This window comes from Hemitrygon akajei, chromosome 12 (genome assembly GCF_048418815.1).
Source record: "Hemitrygon akajei chromosome 12, sHemAka1.3, whole genome shotgun sequence".
NCBI lineage: Eukaryota > Metazoa > Chordata > Chondrichthyes > Myliobatiformes > Dasyatidae > Hemitrygon > Hemitrygon akajei.
In genome coordinates, this window is record NC_133135.1 from 93097701 (window position 1) to 93124628 (window position 26928).

General features: G+C 42.0%; 1 protein-coding gene across 4 annotated transcripts in view; it reads right to left on the reverse strand.

The window, feature by feature from the left end:
• LOC140737292 (pre-B-cell leukemia transcription factor 1-like) overlaps window positions 1–26928 on the reverse strand; it is a 634558-nt gene that overhangs the window by 187851 nt on the left and 419779 nt on the right. For 3 of the 4 annotated variants that reach the window (XM_073063689.1, XM_073063690.1, XM_073063687.1), the window contains exons 4-6: window positions 17332–17522; window positions 10779–10914; window positions 8184–8343 (exon numbers count right to left, since the gene is read on the reverse strand). In XM_073063689.1, the coding sequence (XP_072919790.1) occupies window positions 8184–8343; window positions 10779–10914; window positions 17332–17522 (487 nt within the window). The remainder of the gene's footprint in view (window positions 1–8183; window positions 8344–10778; window positions 10915–17331; window positions 17523–26928) is intronic. The other variant, XM_073063688.1, reaches the window with a different exon arrangement.

A 26928-nucleotide genomic window follows, 5' to 3' on the forward strand; every position in this document is an offset into this window, starting at 1 on the left:
CAGTAGGACTATAGCATTAGCAGTGGACCAATCGATTAGTAGAGAGAGAGCTTCACACAGTTCATGGATAAAAGATGAAGAACAGAGAATTTTGCGGGGCTCAGTGCATTAGCGGTGAACTAATTGATTAGAAGAGAGAGAGAGAGCTTCACACAAATTGGAGAGAAAAGTTTGAAAGAGGAGCTTTTTGCGGGGCTCGGTGCATTAGAATAGTGGGTATGACTATGAGGCCAGTTCTCTGTTCTGGGTGTCAGATGCAGGATATCCGCGAGCCTTCCAGCCTCCCTGATGGTCACATCTCCGCCAGGGACATCGAGCTTCAGCTCCTTAAAGACCAGGTTAGGGAATTGCAGCTCAATGATCTTCAGCTTGTTAGGGAGAGTGAGGAGGTGATAGACAGGAGCCATAGGCAGGTAATCACCCTGGGGCCACAGGAGACAGATAAATGGGTGACCGTCAGGAGAAGGAAGGGAGGGTGTCATGTAGTGGAGAGCACCCCTGTGCCTGTCCCCTTAACAATAAGTATTCCATTTTGAGTGCAGCCCTGTGGCTCAGAAGGGTAGGGATCGGACGAGGAGGGCAGCGGTAATATGGTACTTTACAGTTAGGGGGACAGATAGGAGATTCTGTGGATGTGAAAAAGGAACAAGCATGGTAGTCTGCCTCGCATGTGCCAGGGTTTGTGATGTTTCTGGTTGTGTCCACAATATCCTGAAATGGGAGGGTGAGCAGCCAGAGGTTGTGGTACATAGATAGAAAACAGGTGGAGGTCCTGAAAGCAGAATACAGGGAGTTAGGAAGGAAGCTGAGAAGCAGGACTTCAAAGATAGTAATCTCAGGATTGTTGCCTATGCCACGCAACAATGAGTACAGGAATAGAATGAGGTGGCAGATAAATGCATAGCTGAAGGATTGGAGCAGGGAGCAGGGATTCAAATTTTTGGGTCATTGGGACCTCTTCTGGGGCAGGTGTGACCTGTACAAAAAGGACAGGTTGCTCTTGAATCTGAGGGGGACCAATATCCTGGAGGGGACGCTTTCTAATGCTTTTGGGAAGAGTTTAAACTAGATTTGCAGCGGGCTGGGAACAGAAGTGAAGAGGCAGAGGATGGAGAACAAGTAGAGACAGCTTGTAGGGAGTTAATGAGGAAGGATAGACAGATGATAGAGCAAAGATGCACTCAACCAGATGGTTTGAGATGTGTCTATTTTAATGCAAGGAGTATCATAAACAAGGCAGATGGACTTAGAGCGCGGATCAATACGTGGAAGTGTGACATTGTGGCCATTACAGAGACTTGGATGTCTCAGGAACAGCAATGGCTGAAGAGTATGCCAGGCTTTAAATGTTTCAAAAAGAACAGAGAGGCAAGCAAAAGAGGTGGGGGCGTGGCATTGCTAATTAGAGATAGTGTCGTGGCTGCAGAAAAGGAGAAAGTCATGGAGGGATTGTCTACAGAGTCTCTGTGGGTGGAAGTCAGAAACAGGAAGGGGGTAATAACTCTACTGGGTGTTTTTTATAAATCCCTCAGTAGTACCAGGGACATTGAGGAGCAGATAGGGAGGCAGATTCTGGAATGGTGCATTAATAATAGGATTGTTATCATGGGAGATTTAACTTTCCTAATTTTGATTGACATCTCTTTAGCACAAGGGGTTTAGATGGGGTGGAGTTTGTTAGGTGTGTTCAGGAAGGTTTCCTGATGCAATATGTAGAAAAGCCAACTAGAGAAGAGGCTGTACTTGATCTGGTATTGGGAAATAAACCTGGTCAGATGTCAGACCTCTTGGTGGGAGAGCATTTTGGAGGTGAGTGACCACAACATTATCTCTTTCACCATAGCATTGGAAAGGAATAGGAGCAGACAATTTGGGAAAACATTTAATTGGGGTAGGGGGAAATATGATGCTATTAGGCAGGAACTTGGGAACATAAATGCCCAAAGATCCGGGATCTTTGTGATCTTTGGGAACAGATCTCAGAAAATGCAATGTAACTGACTTTTAACATCATGAACCAGTGAGTTGTTTGTTATGTCTCCCCGCTCGCTGGGAAAATGGAGGCACCCACTTCCTTCTCCCTTATTAGGGAGAGAGAGAACCTGTAGCATGTCGAATGCTGGTGAGACACGAAGTCTTTGGGGTAACTGCAAGTCTATGCCTTTGCTATTGCTTTGCTCATGCATGAGTGCTTGGTGGCAGTGCTGATGCTTGCAGTTTTTGCCGGGGGGGTGGTGATTGTTGTCCGCTTCTGCTTACGTGCAGGAGGGAGGGGAGCATCAGGGGTACTTTGGAGTTCTTATGTTTAACTGTCATTCGTTCTTTGGGGCACTTCTCTGTTTCCATGGATGTTTGCGAAGAAAAAGCATTTCAGGATGTATATTGTATACATTTCTTTGACATTAAATTGGACCTTTGGACCTTTGAAATGGGGAGCAGATTTTAGAAACATAGAAAGATAGAAAACCTACAGCACAATACAGGCCCTTCAGCCCACAAAGCTGTGCCGAACATGTCCTTACCTTAGAAATTACCTAGGCTTACCCATAGCCCTCTATTTTTCTAGGCTCCATGCAGCCATCCAGGAGTCTCTTAAAAGACCCTATCATTTCTGCCTCCACCACTGCTGCTGGCAGCTCATTCCACACACTCACCACTGTCTGCATAAAAAAACTTACCCCAACATCTCCTCTGTACAAAGGGAACAGAGAAATGTTCTCAGGGAAATGCACAGCAGAAATGTGGTAAATTTTCAAGGAACATTTGCATGGAGTTCTACATAGGTCTGTTCCATTGAGGCAGGGAAATTATGGTAGAGTTAAAGAACTATGGTGTACAAAGTATGTAAAAAATCTAGTCAAGAAGAAAAGAAATGCTTATGAAAGGTTGAAGAAACTAGATACTGTTAGAGCTCTAGAAAATTACAAGGGAGCTTCAGAATGGAATTAGGAGAGCCAGAAGGGGCCATGAGAAGGCCTTGGTGAGCAGGATTAAGGAAATCCCCACGGTGTTCTACAAGTATGTGAAGAGCAAGAGGACGAGATGTTTGAGAATTGGACCAATCAGGTGCAATAGTGGAAACATGTGTATGGAGTCGGAGGAGGTAGCGGAGGTACTTATTAAGTACTTTGCTTCAATATTCACCAGAGCAAAAGACCTACCCATTGTGAGGATGACTTACAGCAGACTGAAATACATAAGCATATAGACATTAAGAAAGGGGATGTGCTGGAGCTTTTGAAAAGCATTGTTAGATAAGTCACCAGGACCAGATGAGATATACCCCAGGCCATTGTGAGAAGCAAGGGAGGAGATTGCTGGGACTCTTGCCATGATCTTTGCACTATCAATGGGGATGGGAGAAGTACGGGAGTATTGGAGGGTTGCAAGTGTTGTTCCCTTGTTCAAGAAAGGGAGTAGGGATAACCCAGGAAATTATAGACCAGTGACTCTGACTTCAATGGTGGGTAAGTTGTTGGAGAAGATCCTGAGAGGCAGGACTTATGAGTATTTGGAGAGACATAATCTGATTAGGGTTAGTCAGCATGGCTTTGTCATGGGCAGGTCGTGCTTTATGATCTTGATTGAATTCTTTGAGGATGTAACAAAACACATTGATGATGGTAAAGCAGTGGATGTAGTGTATATGGATTTCAGTAAGGTTCCCCATGCAAGGCTCCTTCGGAAAGTAAGGAGGCATGGATCCAAGGAGGCCTTGCTTTGTGGATCCAGAATTGGCTTGCCCACAGAAAGCAAAGGGTGGTTGTAGATGGTTTGCACTCTGCATGGAGGTCAGTGACCAGTGGTGTTCTGCAGGGATCTATTCTGGGACCTCTCCTCTTTGTGATTTTTAATAATGGCCTGGATGAAGAAGTAGAAGGGTGGGTTAGAAGTAGAAGAGTAAGTTTGCTGATGACACAAAGGTTGGAGGAGTTGTGGATAGTCTAGAGGGTTGTCAGAGGTTACAGCGGGACATCGATCGGATTCAGAAATGGGCTGAGAAGGGGCAGATGGACTTCAACCTAGATAAGTGTGAAGTGGTTCCTTTTGATAGGACCAATTTGAAGACAGAATATAATATAAATGGTAGGACTCTTGAGAGATTTTGTGGGTCATGTTGATAGAACACCCAAAGCTGCTGTGCAAATTGACAGTTTTGTTAAGATGGTGTATGGTGTGTTGGCATTTATCAACAATGGGATTGAGTTCAAGAGCCATGAGGTAATGTTACAGCTATATAAGACCTTGGTCAGATGCCACTTGGAGAACTGTGTTCAGTTCTGGTCACCTCACTACAGGAAGGATGAGGATTCTATAGAAAGAGTGCAGAGGATTTACAAGGATGTTGTCTGGATTGGAGGGCATACCTTATGAGAATAGGTTGAGTGTACTCGGCCTTTTCTCCTTGGAATGACGAAGGATGAGAGGTGACCAGATAGAGGTGTATAAGATGATGAGAGGCATTGATTGTGTGGATAACCAGAGGCTTTTTCCCAGGGCTAAAGTGACTAACATAAGGGGCATAGTTTTAAGGTGCTTGGAAACAGGTACTGAGGAGATGTCAGAGGTAAATTTTTCACACAGAGAGTGGTGGGTGCATGGAATGCACTGCCGGTGGCGGTCGTGGGAATTGATACAACAGGGTCTTTTAAGAGCCTCTTAGATAGGTACATGGAGCTTAGAAAAATAGAGGGCTATGCGCTAGGGAAATTTTAGACAATCTCTAGAGTAGGTCACATGGTCAGCACAACATTGTGGGCCGAAGGGCCTGTAACGTGTAGTAAATTTCTATCTTCTATGTTCTATGTTCTATGATGCTTTGATTCTATGATCCTGTTTCTGTACTGTATGACTCTCTGAAACAGTGAGGCTGTTAGAGTACTCTATGACACTCTGATTGTACGATCCTATTTCTGTATTGTATGCCTTTCTGATTCTATGATCCTGTTTCTGTACTGTATGATTCTGATTCTACAAGCCTGTTTCTGTCTGTTTGACTCTCTGACTCTGTGGTGTAACACATGCCGGCCCCGTTTCCTCCACTCATTTTGCTCATGGTTCCATCAACTAGACCGTTCCTTGAATGCTAATCCTACCTTCTCCCTGTTGGAGATTCTCCCTTGGTCCTTTTCTTTTCTCTTCCTCTCTGCAATTTAAAAGTTCTGAAGAGATGTTTCTGACTTGAAACATTAACTGTTTCTCTTACTGCCTGAGCAGATGACAGTTTCCAGCAGTTTTTACAAGTAGAAACATAGATTTTGGTCTCAAAAATTGTTGCTTCACTTTCACAATCTCTGCCCCTTACACTAAGACCATTCTGGAACGTTGGGAAAGTTTGAAATCACTCTCCATTATAACCCTATTGCTTTTAAACATCTTTCTTCAATTGCTTACATATGTGTTCCTTTAATTTCCACTGACTATAGAGATACCTATAATATCTGACCAATGTCTATATTTGCCCTATTTCTATTAAATATACCACAGTGATAAGCTGGGAAAATGTCTTGAAAAGACCAGAAGACATTGGGGAAGAATTAGGCCATTCTGTCTATCGAGTCTGCTCTGCCATTTCATCATGGCTGATCCATTTCCCTCTCAGCCCCAGTTTGCTGCCTTTTCCCATATCCCTTCATGCTCTGATTAATCAAGAATCTATCAACCTCTGCCTTAAACATACCTAATGACTTGGCTTTCACAGCTATCTGTAGCAATGAATTTCATAGATTTAACGCTCTCTGGCTAAAGAAATTCCTCCTCATCTCCATTCTAAATGGATATCCCTGTATTCTGAGGCTGTGTCCTCTGGTGTTAGACTCCCCTACCACAGGAAACATTCTCTCCACATCCACTCTGTCAAGGCCTTTCAACATTAGATAGGTTTCAATTAGATCCCCCCTCATTCTTCTTCAAAAGTTATGCTATAACCAGAACGTTGCTCCAAAATGCCTCTTCAGTAAACTCATCTACCTATCTTCATAAAATATGCTGTTAATGAGGGATATGGATCATGCAGGCAGAAGAGATGTAGTTTAGTATGACACTATGTTTGGCACAGATATTGAGGGCTGAAAACCTGTTACTTTGCTGCATTGTTCTATATTCAACATATTCTAAAATCTTATACCTATTTCCAGATATCCATGGGTGAGGCTCATTCATGTATTGCAAACACTAAAGCTCATGTAGGAAGGAAATGATTCAGCGAAATTTTTACTGGCAGAAAATAAGCTATCGAGCCAAGTAGGAAAAGCTTTTCACTATTAGTCAGTAGCCTGGATGTAGACTACCTGAGTGTATATTCAAGTAGCTTTTAATATGATGAGGTGTACTATCTCCTGCACTTGTTTCAAACCAGTGCTCCTCCTCAAAGTCGAGTATATTGTCATCTGTGCAAGTACCTGTGTGCACAGTTGCAAAGAGAAACTTACTTGCAGCAGTACCACGGGTGTGTAGCACCATATAAGCAACATATAAGCTCTCTTCAAATCCATCCTCCATTTGGTTTAAATCTCTACCTCCTGGTCATTCACATTTTGTTCAGGGTAGGCAGGTGACAGTCTTCAAAGATGGAACAAGACGCTTCATCCATTGTATTTATGCGGACAATAAAGTATCCATGTAGGCAAATCCCATTTTCCAGGACTTGATCTGTACACTTGTGTACAGATGTACACTTTACACCTAATTGGATGGGGAGCAATGAAAGTCTCACACATACTATAGAGGTTATGCCATGGATTGGTCCTGTAGAGGCAGACATTAAGTATTTGGACGCATCAGGTTACTGACAAAATTTAACATCGGTTAGTTACTCCAGATTCTTAATTTCCCACTGCAATTAATAAAATAAAGCTTCTTTTATCATCCCAACTTCATTTCTTGATTGCTGCTTCTTGGTATGTTTCCAAATAGTCCTACAACATGGGGAATATTGTTGAGTCCAACACTTCCTGACAGCTGAACAGTGTTGAGCATTCAGTTCTCTGGGACTAGGACTACAGCAGAAAGTAAGCAGATGGAGGGAGTTCTGAATGGAACACAACTGACACCAGATTGGACAGGTGAATGATAAACAATGAATGCTCCTAGTGATGTTCAGAGAAGCATGTGGTTTCCTCTCCTGGATTGGAGCACATGCTGCTGTTACCCAGTGCTGAAGACAACTTGATCTGAAGCTCTAGGTAAAGGAAGAGGAACATTGACCAGAGATCAAAGAGATCTGTCACTTGCCAGCTCCAGCTGCTCGCATTATTTTTGCTATCGTTAGCTCAAAATGTGATACATCAAGAGACAAGTTGAAGTGTTTTATCCTTGTAGGTCCTTCATTCTCAGAATTGGACAGGGAAAAGCCCACCTGCCGATCACCCATCAAAAGCCACCAGCATTTGCACCTCAAGAGGACCTCAGTCAAATAACTCACAAGTATACCTGACAACATATTCCCAGGAAACTCACAAAAAAAGGAGCAATGAGTAACAGAATGATGGGTGATGTGGTACTCATGCAGTACTAACCAATGACTGAAAAAGCAGCTTAGGTTTGGTAGCTGTGGAGGGGGTGTCCATCATCTTCTGCTCAGCATCTATCCTAATATCATCCAGGCTTAATAATCCACCATAGGTACCACTTGATTAAACTGACAACTCCTATCAAATCACAACTGTGCCCAAGCTGAAAGGTCACTCAACATTGTAGTGATGTTTTATCTGAGCAGCAAATTTCCAAGTACTCCCAGGATAAGCCACTGAATTTTCATCTTCAGAAACAAAGATGGAATGGTGATAGGGTTGCTTTACTGTTTGGAAAAGATCATTTAAGCCCATAGCAGAAACTTCTGAAAAAGATCAGCCAGTCAGGCAGCAACCATGCAGAGAGAAACAGAGTTAACACCCAGGCTCTGCTTTTCCCTCTGCTGAATGACCTGCTGAGCATTTCCACAATTTTCTGTTATTTCAGGCATTCTGAATTAGTCATGAATATTTTTGTCTGAAACAGTTTCAGCCACAGTAGGGTAAAGCTGCTGAGCTCATGATTTCCTGTGCACCAAATATGAGAATCCCTACAATGAGAACTGGCCTTTCAGCTTATCCATAGTGCGGGGTGGAGGTGTCCTTTAAGAGTTGTTCGAATTGAAGACCTGATTAGTGTCTGGCTGTGCAAGGTGGCCCATAAACACTCACCAGTGGAGTTGGGAGTGGACGGGGAGTTGGCTTGACTTCCTTGAGGTGTCGCGTTTGTCGCAGTTACCGCTGTTTTGGCGGCGTACAGATTTGCCTCCTCTTGGAACTTGCCTATGTTTTTCTTGTATCGGATTCGCTTGTTACCAAACCAGTTTGACACCTGCCAGAGAAATGTCAAAGAAATTAAGACATAAAGTTAGCAGTCTTTGAGGTTGACCAGAGATAGTCAGAATTGGGAAGTGTAGGACACAAATAGAAATATATCATGAACTGCTTTGTATCACACATCTGGAGGGAAGGTTGAAAGAGCTTTTAGCCAGAGTAGAAAACTGACTTTCTCCCCATGGTTTCATTCCATCTCCTTCCTCTCTCTTCATTCATTCATGGCTCTTGCTATTGAAACCAGACCAATCATCTGAGAATTGTTTGAGCCTTTTGTAGTTGGATTTATTGGATGTTGGAAAGTTATTGATTCTGGACAAGGTAATTCAGCCCATCAAGACCATGCCAGCTACCCAGACAATCCTACTCCTTCTCCATACCACTCTTTCCTACAAATGATGATCCAATTTCCTTTTGAAATAATTGATTGTCCCTATTTCCGCCAATCTTCTATCCAGGCCATTAGGCTTCTGAACTCCCTGCCGCATCGTATTCAAAGTGGTTAATCTATTCCATACTTTACAATATTTAATATTAATGGACCAGTTTGTTATTTATGTGTGATTCATCTGCACATTTTATTTTTATCTTCATAAGTTATCATGTACTATGTGTGTTATGTGTACTAATATTACATCCTGGTTCGAAGAACATTGTCTCATTTCTATATACATTATATGGTTATATATATTATATACATGTACAGTATATTGTTAAATGACAATAAACTTGACTTGATTTGACTTGGCTTGTGTCATTGTCAGCCATGGTATAAAACAGTTCTTTCTCATCCTTATCCTTCGCTCAAAGCTAAACCAAAGCTAGCATCCCCCTTCCCTCCCCACCTTATCTTTCTACCATAAGGACTGGTGTAAATTGGTAATTGATGGTCAGTACCCATGATGGGGTGACGGTAGTCTTCCCCTGTATGGCCCTGGGACTCTATCCAAAGGGCCAGCAATTTCTTGTGGTCTTTAGCAAAGCAGTTGCAATCTCAAGCTGGGATGGATTCGGATAGGATGCTTTCTATGATCCATCTGTACTTTTCTAGGGTAGGGAAGATGAAAACTGGAGCTGAGTGGTGAAGATTTAAAGGGGTCCTGAGAGGCAGGTTTTTCCACACAGAGAGTGGTAGGCATCTGGAATGAGTTGCCAGAGGAAGTGGTGGAGGTAGGTACAATTGCAATATTTAAAAGACATTTGGACAGGTACAATAGATAGATAAGAAATAGACATGGATCAAACGCAAGCAAATGGAACTGGTTCAGTGAGGCACTTTGCTCAGCTTGGATGGGTTGTTCCTGTTTCCATGCTGTGTAACTCTATCAGTTATGGCTCTAATAATAACCTTGCAAATATGGTGGAATATGCAGTGACCAATCAAGATTCTAAACAAGGATATTTTATGCTTCAGTACCCACTTTGAAATCAGCAAGAGATGTTGCAAAGTAAATATTTCTGATCAATCCTTTATGAATGTATAATCTCCAGAGTGTCTCTTAACAACCATACCTATCCTCCCCATTACCATTCTCTAGCTCCATTGCCTGAATGGAGTGTGGTTGCTCTATGTTACCTTTCCTCCCCATTACTCTTCCCTAGCTCCATCGACTGAGTGGAGAGTGGTTGCTCCATGGAGATTCGTTTTCTCCTTCAGTTACATGCCTCAAAAAGGAGGATGCTTTCCTTTGATTAATACCATGGAAATAAAAACTAGCTACATATTTAGTTCTCAGAATGCTCATTGTTTACTTGTGGGAACTTACTGACCATAAATTGGTTGTGACACTCATTTATAAAGTTACAATTATCATATTCAAAGGGAAGAAATCCAAATATTTTGAAGATTAATAAAATTCTGTACAATTTCAAGCTCTTTATCTTGATCAACATCATTGCTCGCTCTGGTCCACCAGCCACTGTATTTCAACAACTTGTGCAGTTTTGTGTTCTGACTCCACAGCCATAAACCTTTTCTTCACCAGTAATGGGAATCCCTTTCTTCATAGTCTGTCCATCCCCACACCCCAATGAATAGGATGGTATTAGCACAAGTCAGATGAGGTCACACTTGCAGTATTGTTCTCAGTTGTGGTTGCCAAGCTACAGGAAGGATGTCATTAAACCAGAAAGGGTGCAGAAATTACGCAGTGAAAGATTCACAAGGATTTTATTGAAAATAGAGCCTTGAGTTATACAAAGAGGATGGGAAGGCTGGGACTTCATTCCCCTAGAGCAGGGGTTCTCAACCTGGGGTCCATGGACCTCTCAGTTAACGGTAGGGACCATGCATAACAAAGCTTGTGAACCCTTGCCCTAGACTGAAGGAGGTTAATGGGTGACTTTTTAGAGGTCTATAAAATCATGGCTTTATATCTGCACCCTGCGCCTTTACAAATACAAGGCCAAAGGTACAATGTGCAGTTTGCTTACCTGTGCCACTGTGATGCTACACTTCTTTGCCAGTTCCTCCTTGGCTTCTTCACTGGGGTAGGGGTTGTTGAGGTGTGAGTAGAAATACTCATTGAGGATCTCTGTTGCTTGCTTGCTGAAGTTACGTCTTTTTCTCCTGAAAGTAAAAAGATTTCAAAAAAGAAAACAAAAGGAAACCCACTCCTCACCAAGTCCTTCTCTCACCCTGTGACCACCTCCAGCTCCCACTGCATTCCCTCTTCTCCAACTTCCCGTCACCCCAACAAGGACCATCTCTAGACTCTCATATTTCTGCATTTAATTCACCTTACTGGCCAACATGATTTGTCTCAAGATGTCTGCAGCCTGATACAGTTAGTGGTCTGAAGTGGTCTAGCCTATAAGCAAGCAGTTGACCCACAGCTCCAGCAAACCACATTCAATCCTGAACTCTGGTGCTGTCTGGTGGAGTTTGGCACTGGGGTACATGTGGGAGGGAGCCCAGAATGGTCATGAGAAGAACATGCAAACCCCACACAGACAGCATATTTAGGTAGTTCAGTGGGACCTAGGAAATCTTTAAACATGGGTGGAAGTAGAGGAGATCCTTTGGATAGGATTGGAGGGGTATGGTGGGATCAGAGGCAAATCAACCTCACTTGAATCAGGTTGAAAAGGTGAGATAGTGTCATACAATGAGGAAACAGGCCCTTTGGCCCAACCCATCCATGCTGAACATGGTGTCCACCTAGGCTAGTCCTATTTGCCTGCATTTGGCCCATATCCCTCTAAGCCAGGGATTCCCAACCTTTATTATGCTATGGACCCCGACCATTAATGGAGGAGTTGGTGGACCACAGGTTGGGAACCCCTGCTCTAAGCCGGGGTATCAATGTACCTATTCAAATGTCTTTTAAATTATTGTACCCACCTCAACCACTTTCTCAGGCAGCTTGTATCATATACTCATGAGCCTCTGTGTGGAAAAGATGCTCCACAGATCCGTTTTAAATCATTCCCCTCTCACCTTAAACCTATGCCCTTTATAGTTCCCTGTCCCTGGAAATAAAACAATGTCTATTCATCCTATCTATACCCCTACACCTTGTTAAGTCATCCTCACTTTCCTACATTCAAGGAATAAAGTTCTAACCTGTCCAACCTCTCTCTATAACTCACGCCTTCGAGTCCTGACAGCATCCTCAAATGAAAGGATCAGTCAACGTTTCGGGCCGAGACCCTTTGTCAGACCCTTCGTCTCGGCGCGAAACGTTGACTGCTCTTTTCGACGGATGCTGCCCGACCTGCTGAGTTCATCCAGTTTGTTTGTATGTGTTGATTTGACCACAGCATCTGCAGTGTACTTTGTGTTTAGCATCCTCAAATCTTCGCTTCATTCTTTCCAGTTTCATGATGCCTTTCCTGTAACAGGATGACTGAAAATGTACATAATGGTTGCAGCTTGAAGAAAAAGTGCCTTGGTCAGCCCACAGCTGTTAATTCTGTCTCCTGAAATAACAGCACTGCAGCCATAGAAAAAAAATTATCTGGAGAATAATTCTAAAAACTAAACCTTTGCTGAGTGAATACAAAATCTCAGTCACACATTCATCTATCACTGACCTACAAGGCTCGGTCTGGCAAAGTCTCAGATTTGAACTTATTTTCAAATCTCTGCCAGCTCTCATGCTTCCAGTTTCTGCAGACTCCTCCAGCCCTTCAGCTCTGGCTGTTCTGCTGTTCACCATTGTTACTGGACCTTCAGCACTCTGAGCCCTGAAATTTCCTCCTTAAAGCCTTGTTCCTGTCCTTCCCTTTTGTCTGTTACATCACAATTTAAAATCCACTTCACAGACCAAGCTCTCAGAGCACCAGAGAACAGCAGCAGGATCAGGGTTCAATTAAATCTACATAAACTGATGTTATACTTCATTTATAAACAGTCGTGCTCTAATCTACTAACAACATCCTTGATTTGAGACTTAGCCACTAGCAGAGACATCTCATTTCTACATTGCATGCAAGCCCCACAGGATCTCATTTGTTTCAATAAGATCACCATCTTAAAAAATACTGATAGGACCATAAGATGTAGAAGGCCATTGAGTTTGCCCTGGCATTCAATTGTGGCTGAAATGTTTAACTCATTCTACCACCTTCTCCCAGTAACTATTAATCTCTTTACTAAACAAAAGGCGATGTCTTAAATGACTTGGCCTCTACAGCTCTCCGTGGCAACAAATTCCAAAGGTTCATCACCCTCTAGTAGAAGAAATTCTTCCTCCTTTCAGTACTAATGGGATGTCCTTTGATTCTGAGGCTGTTCCCACAGATCCTAGACTCTCCTACTAATGGAAATATCCACTCTATCAAGGCCTTACAGTATCCAGTAGACTTCAATGAGATCTCTCCTCATCTTTCTGAACTCCATCAAATGCAAACCCAAAAACGTCAAACACCCCTCATAGGTTAGACTTTTCAGTCTTGGGATCATTCTTGTGAACATCCACTGTACCCTCTAACTCTCTGAATCTAATTCTTTACAGTCTCATTTAAAGTCATCTCAATGGCTTTCCACTTGGCCTTGAACCACAAGGATAACAGCAATTGGGCTGCTCTTTGTTGATTACAGCTCAGTATTCAACACCACCGTTCCTTCATTATTAATCTACAAATTTCAAAGCTTTGGCCTCTGTACCTCCATCTGCAACTGGATCCTTGACTTCCTCATCAGGAAATTACAGTCAGTGTGAAATGGAAATAACTACTCTTGCTTGCTGACAATTAAGACAGACGCACCTAAAGGATGTATGCTTTGCCCACTGCTCTACTCTCACTACACTCAACATTGTGTGGCTAGACACAGCTAAGAAGTCACATAAATTTGCCAAAGACGTATTTGTTGTTGGCAGAATTTCAGATGGTGATGAGGAGGCATACAGGAGTGAGATAGATTAGCGGGTTGAGTGGTGTTGCAGCATCAATCTCACACTCAATAAGACCAAGGAATTTATTGTGAACTTAGGAAGGGGAAGGTTGGAGAACACACACCAGTCCTGATTAAGGGGTCAGCTATGGAAAGGGTAAGCAGTTTCAAATTCCTGGGCATCAACATCTCAGAGGATCTATCCTAGGGATATCATACTGATGCAATCATAAAGAAGGCACACAGTGACTATATTTCATTAGGAATTTGAGGAAATTTGGTGTGTCACCAAAGACACTAGCAAATTTCTGCAGCTGTACTCTAGAGAGCATTCTAACTGGTGTATCACTGTCTGGTATGGATGCACAGGATCAAAAAAGCTGCATTGTTTTTAAACTAAGTCAGATCCATCATGAACACTAGCCTCCCCTCCATCAAGGACACCTTCAGAAAGTGGTGCCTCAAGAAGGCGGTATCTATCATTAAGGGCTGTCATGATAGATTATTATTTTGCAGCACAGTTGAGGGCTGTGATATGTTGGTGTAACCCATCATATGACGCTCAATGGAAAAACATTGAGGAGTGGGTACTTCCCATCCCTATTCAAGCAATTTTGGCTGATAACAACCTGCAAACGTACATAAATACTATTGATAACCCATGGGTGAAATTGACTCTTAAAATATGGAAAACTACTATAAAAGAATATAATCCAGAGGGAGATAATTGCAATTCTTAAATGGTGTGCATATGACTCGGATTTTACACCAAATAAATTGGATGCTAGATTTAAGGACAGGACAGCTAAAGGAATAACAGTTCTTTGCAACATAATGAAAGAAGGAACACTGTTCAGTTTTGAAATGCTTAAAGAGAAACACTTATTAGAAAAACAAGATTTTTATCGGTATTTACAGATGGGACAATATGTTAATAAGATGTTTAAAAATGTAACCAAGGGAAATATATGCTTGATAGAGCTCTTTAGAAAAGCATATAATTCAGATAATGGTAGTAGAATCATTTCAAGCATATATAAGGGGTTGTCAAATCTTAAAACACATTCGACTTCATACATTAAAACAAAATGGGAGAAGGAAGGAGGGATAATTATATCTGAGGAAGAATGGACAACAATATGGAGATATCAATGGAAGTGTACCAGTTCACAGAAATGGAGGGAGTTTGGATGGAAAAATTTGATAAGATATTTTATTACACCCTCTCAGAAATCCCATTATGATAGAAACCTCCCTGTTTGCTGGAGAAATTGTGGAAATCAAAATGCAAATCATTATCATATTTTTTGGGACTGCCCTGTTATCAAAAACTATTGGAGGGGGATACACAATGCCCTACAAGACATCTTTAAATGTGAAATACCCTTAGAGAGTAGGACCATATATTTTGGATATATACCTCAAGAATGGTTGAAAAGAGATAAATATTTAATGAATATACTGTTGGTGGCTGGTAGAAAGACTCTTACTAGGAAACAGTTATCATAGGAGAGCCCAACTTTAAATACATGGACGGAAATTACAATGGACATTTACAAAATGGAGAAGATAACAGCATCTGTTAACCATAAGCTGGAACAATTTGATTCATACTGGGAAAAATGGTTTAACTACATAATGCCTCATAGGCCTGATTTTATTCTCACAAATCAATGAATCTGTTGTAAAAAAAAAGATCACTCCCTACTTGTACATAGTTCTTTCCTTTTGCTTGTTTTTTCTTTCCACTCTTTTCTATAAGTGTACACCTCAGATAAATACTTTGTAGAGATTTGTGATATATATGATTATATGATACATATGTACAATGTCTGAAATACATCTTATGGAAATGTTTGTTTGATGATGAACTTCAATAAAAAAATAAATTACAAAAAAAGGGCTGTCACCATTTAGGACATGCCCTCTTCACTTTACTACCATCAGTGAGGAGGAATGGTACAGGAGTCTAAATGCACACACTCAACATTTTAGGAGCAGCTTCTCCCTCTCTGCCATCAGATTTCTGAATGGTTCATGAGCCCATCAACACTACCTTCTTCTTCAGTTTTCTTTTTGCACAATTTATTTATTTATTACTTCTTGTAACTTTAAGTTTTGTATATATTGTGCTGTACTGCTGCCACTAAACAACAAATCTCACATCATATGTCACTGATAATAAATCTGATTCGAATTCTTTAGTCACATTTGATAGCACAACCCTCTCATCTCAGCCCAGTAATTAGCCCAGTAAATCTCATTTGGACTAACTCCAATGTCGGTCTCTCTTTTGGCCATCTATTTATAACTCTTCTGCCAAATCTTGTTTCCTAATATTATGTCAAAAGTGCCTTATAAAATAACAGTAGTTGTTACAGGACTAGGCTTGCATGTCCCAGAATCGAACAGTTTCTTCAGTAAGCTCAGCTCAGCAAGTGAGGCAAATAGATGGAATATTTTGCTGATGAATACATAGAATTCAGGTATCTTTGAGGCAAGATGGGTGAATAAGTAAAGGAGATCAGACACTGATAGCATCACTGCCTCTATTTTCAAAATAAAAATTGAAAGCTTGTGAAGAAGTTGTCATTCCAGTGTCAATGGTCTGTGGGAAACTCCTGGGCAAATGCTGTCAGTGGTGATAGCACCAAAGGTGACATATTGGTAAATCGGTTTATTAATGTCACATGTACCAAGGTACAGTGAAAAACAGTCTTACATGCCATTCATACAGATTATTTATTCACATCAGTACATTGAGGTAGTACAAGGGCAAAAGAATAACAGAATGCAGAATATAGTGCCACAGTTACAGTGAAAGTGCAATGCAGGCAAAGTGCAAGGCCATAATGAAGTAGATTGTGAAGTAAAGAGCCCATCTTAATGTACAAAAGGTCCATTCAATAGTCTTATAACTGTGAGACGGAAACTGTATTTGACCCTGGTTGTACGTGCTTTCGTGTATTTGTATCTTCTGCCTGATTGAGGGAGAGGAAAAGAGAGTATGTCCAGAGTGGGTGGGAACTTTGATTATGTTGGGTGCTTTTCTGAGGCAGCAAGAGGTATATTTCTTATTGTAACTTAAAGTAAGTTTTACATCTGGCACTATACTGCTGCCACAAAACAACAAATTCCATGACATATGCCAGTGATAATAAATCTGAATCTGATCCTTGTCTTCCTGACAAACAGTAAATAGGCAACAACACCTCCGCCACAATTATCGTCATCATCAGTACCCCTCAGTGCTGCAACTTCAGCCCCTTATTGTATTCCTTATATATTCATAACCTTTTTGACCAGATTCTGCTCTCAAGTCTACACGGCCATGCTGGGCTGAATCTCAGACATATTCTGCATGTTGTCTTCATCTATGTTCCTGTGACGATGCTGCAAGCAATTTGTTTTATTGTGCCTGCACCTCACTCTATTTGTGCATAGGACAATAAACTTCACTTGAATACTCTACTCCTCTCCCACATCACTTCTCTCAGCTTTTCATTCTTATTCTAACAAAGTCGCTATCTATATCCAACCTGAAAACCAAGACAATGGACAATAAGCCATGTGGTGGTACAAAGGTGAAGACAGCTGCCCTATTTTCTCTTGGACCACAATAGGGTGACATACACCAAATGCACCTACCGCGCATCCAGGAACCGCGAGCGAAGGATCATCACTGCCTCACACGTGCTTTGCTTCAGTTGCATCTGGATGGAGTTGAACTTTCGGTGAATGATGTTGACCATCCTCTCAATTTCCTTTGGAGAGATGGGCCGCGTCCGGCTCTGCTCCCGCAGCAGGTTCATGACGTGTGTGGTAAACTCATTGCAGGCCTACCACAAACAAGGTGGCAAGGTGTGAGAGAGCTAGCAAAGGCACCCCCATCTCTGTTAAACAAGCTGCTACCTTGAGTCAAGGTCACAGTTTAGCTACCTGTCTCTGAGCTCCCACATTGGAATATTTTCACACTGGAATACATACACCAGATACTTACACCCAAACCATAAGTGTATTGTTGTAGAGGGTCTGATTATGGTGGGTAGTGTTGAATTTTGTGGATCATGTATTATGATATTATTTCTTCAGTCCTGAAGGAAGGTCTCAGCCTGAAATATTGACTGTTATTTCTTTTCCATAGATGCTACCTGAACTGCTGAGTTCCTCCAGCATTCTGCATGTGTTGCTTTGATATTATGAAGTGGGTGGACATTTGCGTTATAGAGTCATACTGCTTGGTCACAGGTCCCTTGCACTCATTTACACCAATCCTACACATTCTATGAAATTCCCAAACATTCTCATTGACTCCCCCCAGTTTCTGTGCTCACCCACACACTAGGGACAATCTACAGTGGTCATTTAACCAACCAAATTGCATGTCTTAGGGATGAGGGATTAACTAGGGCAACTGGGGAAAACCCAAACTGTCACAAGTGTTTTTCCTTTCCTAATGATGTTGGATATGAAGCAAATGTTAAGAATAGACATATACTACATCAAATATTACACCCACATTGATCCTTCTTGCTCCCTCCTCACAAAATTGGTCCACGATAGTTAAACACAAATATCCCTAACATTTGAAAAGAAAATGCTAGACATGCTCAACAAGTCACTTAGTGTCTGTGCAAAAGAGAAAAGGAGTAAATGGCTCCAGTCACAGATTCACGTCAATTGTTCCTGGTTACTTTTGTCTTTTTAAATGCTGATTTAAGCCATCTTTCATTATTTGTCCAATAGTTTGGCACATTGCTCAACATAGTGCTGAGCAAGATGGCGACCTCAAAGTAAGTCACAGCTAGGTTTTAGTTGTTTCATACACAAACACAAAGAATTTGAAGATGCTGGAAATCCAATCAACACACACAAAATGCTGGAGGAACTCAGCAGCCCAGGAGACATCTATGGAAATGAGTCCAGTAGATGTTTCCGGCTAAGAACCTTCTCAGCCTGAAACATCAACTATACTTTTTACCAGTGATGCTGCCTGGCCTACTGAGCTTCTCCAGCATTTTCTGTGTTTTGCTTAGTTGCATTTTTGTGGCTTTTAGGTTTGAGGGGATGGTTTAGGTGGGGATCAGGTTAGGGATTACCGTTTAGGGACAGGGATGTGGGGGGAATTAGAGGAATTAGAGGACAGGCTAGATATTTAAGTCTCTGCTTGGTGTTTAAAGGAGAGCAACACAGGTCTGTTGCGGTCGGGGTGCTTTCACTGTGTGCTGCATCTGCGAGGCTGAGTCCAGCGGCGCTGTGCAAGTCCATAGCGGGGGTATTCCCTTCTGCCTCCTACATGGGATGACGAGTCTATCAGGACCCTGAGGACTTGTGGAAACTGTGTGGTGGTTTCTTTCGAACTTATAGTCTTTTAACATCTTTGGACTATTTTTACTGTGCCCATGGTCTGTTTTTTTTTTCAATTATGCTATTGTTTGCACTGTTGTAACTATGTGGTTTTGTGCAGGTCTTGTAGCTTTAGTTTTTGGTTTGTTGGGTGCTAGAGTTGGTCTCCTGACTTGGTGTGTCTGGGTAGTCTTGTTTTGTCTGGTGGATTTGGAGCTCCTTTCCGGGGAATGCGCTAAGATGGTAGCACGATATTAATACGCAGCAGCCTCTCCGGACTCTGGTTTGGGGATTGCCAAACGTTATGTGGATTTTCTGGTGTAGTCGGTTTTGTCATGTGCTTTTGTGATATCATTCTGGAGGAATGTTGTCTCATTTTTGAACTGCATTGCATTTGTGGTTTCTAAATGACAATAAACTGAAACTGAAACTGAACTGAACTGAGATGTGGAACATCTTTATACAGGGCTGAGATGGCCAGCTGGATGTTGGGCCAACAGACCAGTATGGGTGAAGGTTGGTGGCTACCCTAGGGTCAGTGAGTTGTCAGTGGAGTCAGAGTTCTGTGCAGGCAGGAGGAAAGAGGTCTAATAACTCTCTGTGTTTGCGAATTGGTGAGATGGGAGTTCGAACCCAGCGCTCAGGATTCTATCATCGGTGAGTCTGAAGTTTGATGTCTGTTGTTTGATGATTGGTGGGTCCTGTGGTCACTGACGAGGATTGAGGTCTGAGGGTCGAATCAGAAGTCTGGAAATCAAAGCCCATTGGTGAAAGACCTGTGTCTGAGAATCTCTGTGAGTTCATTGGGGTAATCAAAGGCCCAACATCTGTGTGTCCAAGTCTGAATCTGAGTCAGTAGGAGGCCAAAGGTGGCTTGTCTTGGGGTTAGAAGATTATATATGTATCTGAGTGAGAGATACTTTGTATCTCTCAAGGCTTTGTTTAGTGTTTTGTTGCTTGTGTGTTCTGCTTTCTTGTGTTCTGTGTTGATCTGCCGAGAATTGTGAGCATTGCGCTGTTTTGGGGCCAGCCTGCAAGTGTGGAGACTGCCCCCAGCATATACTCGGGTGCGTTGGTTGATAACACAACTCACAAATTTTCACAATATGTTTTGATGTACATGTGATACATTTTGAATCCTATGTCAGACTGGCAGCCCTATTATGACTTCCTCTATCTCTTGAATCTGCTGGAGTTGTCCATTGTGTCCAAAGCTCCCGATGTGACCACCTCTATACAGGTGAGACCCATTGTAAATTGAGGGACCACTTTGTCAAGCACCTCCATTCCATTTGCCAAAAGCACTGGCAAAACATTTTAATTCCAATTCTTATTCCAGTTCTGACATGTCAGTCCATGACCTTCTCTTGTGCTACAATGAGGCCATATTCAGGGTGGATGAACAATACAGATTTTCAGTCTTGGTAGCCAATCTGATGGCGTGAATATTGATTTCTCCTTCCAGTAAAAAGATTTTCCTTCCCCATCCCTCCTCCTTCTATCCCCCACTCTGGCCTCTTACCTCAGCTCACCTGCCCATCATGTCCCCTGGGTCCCCTCCTTCTTCCTTTTCTCCTTTGGTCCACTCTCCTTGCCTATCAGATTCCTTCCTCTCCAGCTCTTGGCTTTTTCCACCCATTTGAATTCACCTATCACCTTCTAGCTATACTCCCCCCTCCCCCTCCCCCTCCCCTCACCACCTTTTTAATTCTGTTGCCTTCCCCCTTTCTTTCCAGTCCTGAAGGGTCTGAGCCCAAAACGGTGACTGTTTCCATGATGTTTTTTATTTATTTCCTGACCTGCTTAGTTTCTCCAGCATTTTGTGTGTGTTGCTTTTGATTTTCAGCATTTCTTGTGCTTATGGTCTATCTCTCACTTTCTTTCATTAACAAATGTACCCTTCCAGCCCTATGGAACCAGGGGATTGAACATCACAAACATGGAGTTATATGGTATGGAAACATGCCTTTTGCCCTAAATGATCCATGCACATCAAGATCCCCACCTAATCTAGTTCCATTTGTCTTAGTTTGGTCCATATCCCTCAAAACTTTTCCTATCCATTTACTTTTAAATGCTAATGTACCTACTTCAACCACTCCCCCTGGTTGTTCATTCCATATCCAGACTACCCTCTGGGTGAAAAGGTTGCCCTTCAGGTTCCTACTCAATCTCTCCCCTCTCACCAATCTATGCCCTCTAGTTTGTGATTCTCTAACCCTGTGTACATATACCCTCTCTATGCCCCTCAAATACATCTCCATAAGATCACTCTTCATTCTCCTACACACCATTGCAAAACAGATCCCAATTTTCACAAGCTCTCTCCATAACTAAAGTCCGGGCAACATTCTCAGAAATTGCCTTTACATTCTTTCCAACTTAATGCCATCTGCCCTCTAACAAGTCATGTGGGATTGGAGGTCCATGCAGTCAAGAGGTAAGAGAGCTGGTGACCCCTAAGCTTGCGAATCAATGAGCCTGGAGTTTGAAGCCTGAAGTTTGGGGTCCTCATTCATCATCAGTGAGTCTTGAGGTCAATACTGAAGATCAAAGCCCAAAGATCAATCCAAAGTCCAGAAGTAGAGACCCAACAGTCGAAGCCCTAGGTCTGTGAGTCCACTGGAGAAGTCAAAAGCCAATGTCCATGAATCCATTGGAGGCTGGAAGCTCGGCCTGTCCTAGGAATGGAGGACTGCATGTTTGTATGAATGGGTGGATGAATATAGAACATCAAACAATACAACAGAGTACAGGCCCTTCAGCCAACAATGTTGAGCTGACCTTTTCACCCACTCTTAAGATCAATCTAATGCTTCCCTCCTACAAGCCTTCCATTTTTCTATCATCCATGTGCCTTTCTAAGAATCTCTTAAATGTCCCTAATGTATCTGCCTCAACCAGCACTCCTGACAGTGGGTATCATGCACTCACCACTCTCTATGTAAAAAAACCTACCTCTGACACCATGTGCAAGTACATTCTTCCAAACACCTTAGTTATCTCCCGTCGTATTGGCCACTTGTGCCCTAGGAAAAACATATCTGGCTGTTCGCTCTTATCTATGCCTTTTATCATCTTTAACACCCTCCACTCCAAAGGGAATAGCCCTAACTCATCAATCTATTCTCAATGTGGATATCCAAGTATCTTTCAATGAGCAGAAAGATCTTTAATTGGTTGAGCCAAATTGTGACATCATAGAATAAGCCTCAATTTGATACTTCATGCCGTAATGAGATCAGGCATTGTAATAGGTGTAAACTGATTAAATCTGAGAGAGGAGATGAGTTGACATAAAGGTGGGTGGATGGGAAAGTGAAAAAGGTTTTGTTGCTGTTGTTCTGCTGAACATTGTGGGCATGCTATGCTGACGCCTGAATGTGTGGCTGCCCCCAGCATATCATTAGGTTGTGTTGGTTGTTACACAAATGACACATTTCACCTAATGTCTCAATGTATGTGTGATAAATAAATGAATTTGAGTCAGAGTCTGACAGTCAGAGACATTTTCCAAGGCTGAAAGTCATTAATAGCGGGGACATAATTTTAAGGTGATTGGAGGAAAGTACAGGGGGATGTCAGAGATAAGTTTGCTTTGACAAAGAGAGTGGTAGGTGCATAGAATGCACTGCCAAAGGTGTTGGTAGAGGCAGATATATCAGGGACATTTAAGAGATTCTTAGATAAGCGCATGGATGACAGGAAAATTACAAACTATGTAGGTGGGAAGAGTTAGATTCATCTTAAGAGTATGTTAAAAGGTCAGCACAACATTGTGGGGCAGAGTGGCCTGTCCTGTGCTGTATTGCATTATGATCTGGTTTCTAAGATTGTCTAAGGGTGAGCAGTTTAAAATATCAAGTGGAAAGGTGGGCAGATTGGTGGGAGATGGAATTTAATTCAGACCAATGTGAGGAAATACTCTTGAAGTATGTAGTAAATTCTGATAGCATATATAAAGCAAGTGGCAGTAACTTTAGAAGTGTTGATGTACAGACAGGCCTTAGAATAAGAGTCCACAGCTCCATGAAAGTTGTGACACAGGTGAATGGGTCAGTGAAAAAGATATTTGGCATGATGGCTTTCAAAGACTGAGGTATTGAGTTTGAGTTGAGACATCATTTTGTAGTTCCTTACATCCATGTGCCTATCCAAATGTCTCTTAAATGCCGCTAATGTATTTGCCTCTGCCAGCATACCAGGCAGCACATTCCAGGCATCCATGACTCTGGCTAAAAAACTTACCCCTCACATTCCCCTTGAATGGACTTCCTCTCACCTTCAATGCATTTGGACATTTCTATCCTGGGAAGCAGATACTCCCTGTCTATTCTGTCCATGCCTCTCATAACCTTATAAACCTCTATCAGATCTCTCCTCAGCCTCTGCTATTCCAGAGAAAACAACTCAAGTTTATCTAGCCTCTCATGATAGCACATGCCCTCTAAACCAGGCAGCATTCCAGTAAACCTCTTCTGCACCCTCTCCAAAACCTCAACATCCTTCCTATAGTTGGGTAACCAGAACTGGATGCAATATTCCCGATGTGGCCTAATCAGAGTTTTATAAAATTGCAACATAACCTTATGATTTTGATCACAGTGCCTCAACTAATAAAAGCAAGCATTCCATAAGCCTTCTTAACCACCTGTGTTGCCACTTTCAAGGACGTATGAACTTGGATCCCAAGGTCTGTCTGCTCAGCAACACTGTTACAGACCCTGCCCTTAACTGTGTACTGTCTCCTTGCATTTGCCCTGCTGAAGTGCAACACCTCATATTTATCTGGGTTAAACTCCATCTGCCATTATTTGCAACTGATCTATATTGTGCTATATTCTTTGCCAGTCCTCTACACTATCCACAACTCTACAACTCAACTCAAATCATGGTATTATCAGCAAATCTACTACATTTTCATCTGGATCATTTATATACATTACAAACAGCAGAGGTCCCAGCACAGATCCCTGTGGAACACCAATAATTACAAACCTCCAGCTCAATTAAGTCTCTTTACCACTACCCTCTGTTTTCTATGCACAAGCCAGTTTGAATCCAAACAGCCAATTTGCTGTGGATCCCATGCATCTTAATCTTATGGATTAGCCTCCCATGAGGGACTTTGTCAAACACCTAACTAAAATCCATGTAGACAACATCCACTTCTCTACCCTCATCAATTTCTCTCATCACCTTGTCAAAAAACTCTTTTTAAGTTGGTAAGACATGACCTAACCCACACAAAGCCTTGCTGGCTCCTCTTAATTTGTTAAATTCCAAGGCATTCTTTTATGCCTGAACATTCCAAATGCTCATATACTCCATCCCTAAGAATGTTCCCCAACAATTTCACTACAACTGATGTGAGACTATACTTCCCAGAGGTTTTCCTTGTTCCTTTCTTAAATAGAAGTTCAACATTAGCCACACACCAATCATCAGGGACCTCACCTATGACTAGAGAAGACACAGAGATACTGGTCAAGGGCCCAGCAATCTTGTCTCTTGCCTTCTTCAAAACCTGGTGTAAATCCCCTGGAGACATATCCACATTAATACTTATTAGAAGGCCCAAAACTTCCTCCTCCTTGACCTCTATACATCCTAACATATTTATACACACAGTACTGTTCTCCTGGTCCTCCATTTCCTTTTCCTTGGTAAATACAGAAGCAAAGTTCTCATTTGGTACCTCACTCACATTCTCCACACCCAAACAAATGTTCCCCTCTTTATCCATGAGTGGTCCTACCCTCTCCCTAGTTATCCTAGTTAGGAAGGTATTGCAGAGGGGGTGGTGTGGCCCTACTGGTAAAGAATGGCATCAAATCAGTAGAAAGATGTGACATAGGTTTGGAAGATGTTGAATCCTTGTGGTTGAGTTAAGAAACTGCAAGGGTAAGATGTTGATGGTTGTTATATACAGGCCTCCCAACAGTGGCTGGGAGGTGGGCCACAGGTTACCACAGGTAATAGAAAAGGCGGGTCAAAAGGGCAATGTTATGGTAGCAATGGGAGATTTTAACATGTACGTAGATTGGGAAAAATCAGATTGGTAATGGATCTCAAGAGAAAAAGTTTGTTGAATGCCTAAGAGAGCATTTTATCGGAGCAGTTTATCGTTGAGCCTACTAGGGGATCAGCTATATCATATTGGGTGTTGCGTAATGAACCAGAAGCAATTAGGGAACTTAAGGTAAAAGAACCCTTAAGAACCAGTGATCAGAATATGATTGTGTTCAACTTGAAATTTGATAGGAAGAAAGTAAAGTCTGATGTAGCAGTATTTCAGTGGAGAAAGGGAAATTACAGTGGTATGAGAGAGGAGTTGGCCAAAGTAAATTGGAAGGAGTTGCTGGCAGGGATGTCAGCAGAGCAACAATGGCGTCCGTTTCTGGGAAAAATAAGGGAAGTGCAGGACATGTGTATTCCAAAAATGAAGAAATACTCAAATGGCAAAATAGTACAACCATGGCTGACAAGGGAAGTCAAAGCTATTGTAAAAGCAAAAGAAAGGGCATACAACAAAGAAAAAAATTATTGGGAAGATAGAGGATTGGGAAGATTTTAAAAACCTACAGAGATCAACTAAAAGAATCATTAGAAGGGAAAAGATGAAATATGAAAGCAAGCTCACAAATAATATCAAAGTGGATAGTAAAAAGTTTTTTTCAAATGTGTTAAAAATAAAAGAAAAGTGAGAGTGGATATAGGATGCTAGAAAATGAGGCGGGAGAAATAATAATGGGGGACAAGGAAATGGGCTGATGAATAAGTATTTTATGTCAATCTTACATGTGGAAGACACCAGCAGTTAGCCTGATGGTGTAGTGTGTGAATGAAGAGAAGTGGGTGCAGTTACTGTTACAAGAGAGAAGGTGCTCAAAAAGCTGAAAGACCTAAAGGTACATAAGTCACCCGGACCAGAGGAACTGCACCCTAGGGTTTTGAAAGAGGTAGCATTAGAGATTGTGGTGGGATGAGAAATGATCTATAAAAAATCATTGGACTTTGGCATGGTGCTAGAGAACTGGAAAATTGCAAATGCTACTCCAATCTTTAAGAAAGGAGGAAGGCAGCAGAAAGGAAAATGTAGACCAGTTAGCCTGACCTCAGTGTTGAGAAGATGTTAGAGTCAATTGTTAAGAATGAGGTGTGAAACAGGACAATATAGAATGGTTTGGTTTCAGCATGGTTTCCTTCAGGCAAGATCCTGCCTGACAAACTTGTTGCAATTCTTCGAGGAGATTATAAGTAGGATAGATAAAGGGGATGCAGTGGATGTTGTATATTTGGACTTTACGAAGGCCTTTGACAAGGTGCCACACATGAGGCTACTTACCAAGTTAAGAGCCCACGGTACTTCAGTAAAGTTACTAATATGGTTAGAGCATTGGCTATTTGGTAGGAGGCAGCGAGTGGGAATAAAAGGATCCTTTTCTGGTTGGCTGCCAGTGACTAGTGGTGTTCTGCAGGGGTCGATGTTGGAACCACTTCTTTTTATGCTGTATATAAATGATTTTGATGATGGAATAGATGGCTTTGTTGCCAAGTTTGCAGATGATATGAAGATTGATGGAGGGGCAGATAGTGTTAAGGAAGTGCAGAAGGATTAGACAGATTAGGAGAATGGGCAAGAAAGTGGCAAATGAAGTACAATGTTGGAAAATGCATGGTCATGCACTTTGGTAGCAGAAACAAATGTATGGACTATTTTTTAAACGGGGAGAAAATCCAGGAATCTGAGATGCAGAGGGACTTGTGAGTCCTTGTGCAGAACACCCTGAAGGTTAGCTTGCAGGTTGAGTCAGTGGTGAGGAAGGCAAATGCCATGTTAGCATTCATTTCAAGAGGTCTAGAATACAAGAGCAAGGATGTGATGCTGAGGCTTTA